The sequence below is a fragment of the Talpa europaea genome (genome assembly GCF_964194135.1).
Source record: "Talpa europaea genome assembly, chromosome: 3".
In the NCBI taxonomy this organism is placed as follows: domain Eukaryota; kingdom Metazoa; phylum Chordata; class Mammalia; order Eulipotyphla; family Talpidae; genus Talpa; species Talpa europaea.
This window is the reverse complement of record NC_140069.1, coordinates 60,828,138-60,832,177: the sequence shown is the minus strand read 5'-3', so window position 1 is coordinate 60,832,177 and position 4,040 is coordinate 60,828,138. Positions and strand designations below refer to the sequence as shown.

Below are 4,040 nucleotides of genomic sequence, written 5' to 3'. Positions count from 1 at the left end.
CTGCGGGCAGCTTCGCAACGCAGCCTTCAACCGCTGCACCACCAGGGAGGCCCAGTGTAACTTTACTTTTACCTCTAAACACAAAACTCATGTTACAAAACATGCAAATCTACCAAATTTGGTAGTTTACCTTTAAGGCCATGTCTTTAATTGGCAGTTGAGATTGCAACCTAAGATTACCCCCCACACACACAGTTCTCAACAATAGCAATAAACACCTGGCCCACCCTAGACCTGTGTTCTCTTTGGACATCTCCCAATATACAGCCAGTAATGTCACAAACTTGTTTGTGACAAGGCCTATTAATGTAATTCAGTTTTCCTGAGATGTCAAGTTTTAGGGTAAATGTTTGTCGGGCTTTTCTGCCCTCTCACCATTAGGATTGATGATGGATCCCTGCGGTCCTGAACGCATGCTTGATGTGGGCACCTGGAGTGGGGTGTGGGCATACGTAGGTGGGTACACCTGGGCTGAGACTGGGCCTCTAAGGGTATAAGGGCGGCAACATGGAAAACTAAGCAAGCAGAAAAGCAGAATCAGCAGAGACAAGAGAATGCCATAGAGCCCAGAGATAGTGAGACTTGCTGGGGGCTGGGAGGTTTGCCAGCCTCGCAAGCCCACACCCCGCACCCCCTGCCACGTACCTGATAAACTCAATAAAAACCTGAAAAGCCACCAATTCAATTCCTCCAGGACTCTCCTTTTTACCCATCTGCTCGGGTCATAGAGATCCTGCCCTGTGCCATCCTGCCACTACACAAGTCTAAACAGATACAGTGGCCTCTAGGAAAAAAGAAAAAAGCAGAGACCTCCACAGATCATTTTTGTACTTGAATGACAGCACAACTCTATATTCCTATTATCTGCCAGTATTCTGAATAAAAGTCAACAAGATTAACAAGTGATGATCACTTTATTTAAAAAGGCTGACTTAAGCATCTGCAATGGTGACTTCAACCTCAACTCCTGGTTCAATGCTGATGGAAGTAATCTGTTTAACAATCTCAGAAGGACTGTGCAAGTCAATGAGTCGCTTGTGGATCCTCATCTGAAAACGATCCCAAGTCTTAGAACCTTCACCACATGGAGTTTTCCTTGTAGTGATTCTGAGAGTCTGCAACAGAAGAAATAAAATTGAACTTAAGTTTGATGCTTTTCCCAGGACAGCTGGAAAACCCTAGTGGCAAGTCCATTTTCATTCACAGCACCCTTGAATTTTCAAATTTTAAAACACCAGATCACATCAATATAATAGCAACAGGTGCATCAGCAGTTATTTAACCCAAATACTACCAACTGTTTTGAGTTTGCATGATGGCATCAGCATATACAAAAACTCTTTTGGCAGCTAAACCCCTTGTCCTGAATGGAAGATTTTGTATTTACAACAGCTACAAAATGACTCCTACTCCCATCCTACCCCTATGATTTTTTACCTTGGTAGGCATGCGAACAGGTCCTTTAACTTTGAGGTTCTTATCTTTTGCACCTCTGATCAAGTCGGCACACACTACAGAGAAACAAGAACATCTTTCAGTTTGAAACCATCAAAGTTGGATAAAGAAGTTCCAAATGCTGCTGGCTCAGAATAGCGTATAAAACTATCATGGTAATTCAACACAGTATTTATCTCCTCATCGCCAACTGATGTAGAAAAAAGCAAGAAATAAATCTGTTGTTAACGCTGCTTTTATCTTTAAGCTAAACAGTTATTTGTCCACAGTAACACGTGGAAAAGCGTCTCATCCTTGAAACTAATACACTGACCCTTCTCCAAAGATTTCACGTTGCGGCTGGTTAGAGTAATTCGAATTCGGTGAATCGCCACCTCCGGTTCCACGGGTGTCTTTCCGGTATCTTTAAAAGCCTGTTAACACACAGACGAAATAATCAGAAAAAGTCTGAAGCAGCCCGTTCATTCTCACTCGAGAACCGGGTTACTGTGAACTCTGTGGTTAAAGGTGAAACTACACCTCCGGTGCTGACCATGTGCGGCACAAGGGGTGACTTACGGTGCGTTACGTGTGAGCCTTTATGTTAAAAACCAAGGGAGGGGAGGGGGAAAATTCCTTAAAAGACGCCTCTTTCCGAGTTCCTCCCCCATTTCAGGAGCCTCGCTAATGGACGAGCCTCACTGCCTCACCACCTCCTCCAACAGTCCCCAGAAGGGCGCGGGACCGGCACCTGGACCAAGTCCCGCCGCGCCCTGAACCACACAGGCGGCGCCCGCCACCCCCAACCCGTCTCACCATGGCTGCGGAGCGGCTTCCTGACCGACTTGTTCCTCGGCGAGAGAGAACAGCGGTGAGTCAGGAACAGGAGCCGGCGAACTACAGCTCCGACGCTACAGCGCCCGCGTCTTCCGCGAAAAGAAAGGGGAGAGGCCCGCTTGGATCTTATATAGCGCACGCGCATCTGCATCCGGGTCACGCACGCTTATCCACGCTGCCCCGGAAGGAGAATTGCCCCGCGGGTTCAAGTGGCGGAGACGAGAGTCGGGGAAGGAGCACCGCGGGTTAAAGGGAAAGTGTGGCTGCGAGCTCCCTCTGTCGGCGGGGAGGAGTCAGGGCTCCTCGAGCTGGGGTGCGCCGCGAGCTGCCTGGCCAAGATTCTCAGACTGTTTGGCAGGGGTGACGCGAGCCTGCGACCTGGCTTAAAACCTGAACCACTCCTCAGTCTACTCTCTGTTCCCTGCAAAATTAAAACGACTGCTGTGTTTTTACGGTGCAAATTTTGCTTTACATACAAGCCAATTGTTGGACATTAGGAAAAATGACTGATAACCTGGACATGTTGTTCTTTAAATTAGCAGGCATTTACTTTTCATACTTTAATTATCCTTTCCTGATATTTCAGCTTCTGGCTTCCCAGATCGGCAGAAGAATCTACATCTGTTTCTGGAAAGCAGCCGAACTAGGGTTTTCATGATATTGGAAAGTGAAGTAGAAAATGCAGGGCTATGGGCATTATCCTGGAACATGTTGCACACCTGGACGCCCAGCCTCAAGACACATGCTACCCTCTGATTCTAGAACATGTTATCTCCTTTCTGCCTGGATGAGGAAATAGTGGATGAGATATTTCATGATCTCCTCAATGATGAACATCTAGTCACCATCAAATATAGAACAAAGTATAATGGAAATGTGATTGACTACCCTGGGCAACCAGGACAGCATAGGGCAGACAGTTATGCTTAAAGATGAAGGCGTGGTTAAAGAGATCAAGTGGGTGAGATGGGTTTAGATGCCTGGCTGAAAGAAGAAAGAATACCCTCACATTATTTCACAGGCAAACCTCAGTGCACAAGAATTATTTGCTCAAACACAGAGAACTGGTCAATGACAGAACTCTGACCTCCAACTAGGACTCTTTCTTGGGCCTTTCTCTTCTTTTCCTGGAAAGAAATTATACTTGAGACTTTTTGTCAAAAAATAGTTTTCACTTATATGATGATAATTGAGCATAGCTAAAAGCTGACTTTCTTTGGCTCACAAATAACATACTCTAGATTTTTCTGCCATTGAATTATTAATTTGTGTTAAAATGTGGGTATTTTCCAGCTCAGTTATTTGTAAATACCACCCATTGTCTGTAAATGTAATATTAATAGAATCTGTAGCAAAAAATCTGAAAACCTGCATTCTTATTTTACCCAGATGAAACTTCCTACTTTAGGGCTTTGACAAATTGGTGTGACTATCAGCAACGAATATAAAAAGGAAGTTGGCTCTCTTGCTAGGATGTGACCAACCACCACAGAATTAGTATTGTAGGAGAACACACATCTTCCGAGAAAACCTACACTAGCATTCATATTTTATTAATGCTCAAAGGACAACCAGAAATTTGATGCTGGGCTGCTTGAGAAATACATTGGTGATTTTTTTTTCATTAACAAATCTTTGTTATGGGGCTATCCTGTGCATTGTAAGATGCTTAGCGGCATCTCTGGCCTTGACCCGCTAGATACCTATAGCAACCCACCGCCTCCAGCTGTGATCAGATATGTCTCTATATATAGCCAAATGTTCCCTAT

The 4,040-nt window shown here is 44.9% G+C and overlaps 1 protein-coding gene across 1 annotated transcript; it reads right to left on the bottom strand.

Moving 5' to 3' along the window:
* Positions 1–901: 901 nt before the first annotated feature.
* Positions 902–2,364, bottom strand: RPS20 (ribosomal protein S20). Its single transcript, XM_084229305.1, has 4 exons — positions 2,251–2,364; positions 1,769–1,868; positions 1,438–1,511; positions 902–1,115 (listed from the first exon to the last, which is right to left on the bottom strand). The coding sequence occupies exons 1-4, from the start codon at positions 2,251–2,253 to the stop codon at positions 933–935; spliced, it is 360 nt and encodes a 119-aa protein (XP_084085431.1). The 5' UTR covers positions 2,254–2,364; the 3' UTR covers positions 902–932.
* Between the last annotated feature and the right edge of the window lie 1,676 nt (positions 2,365–4,040).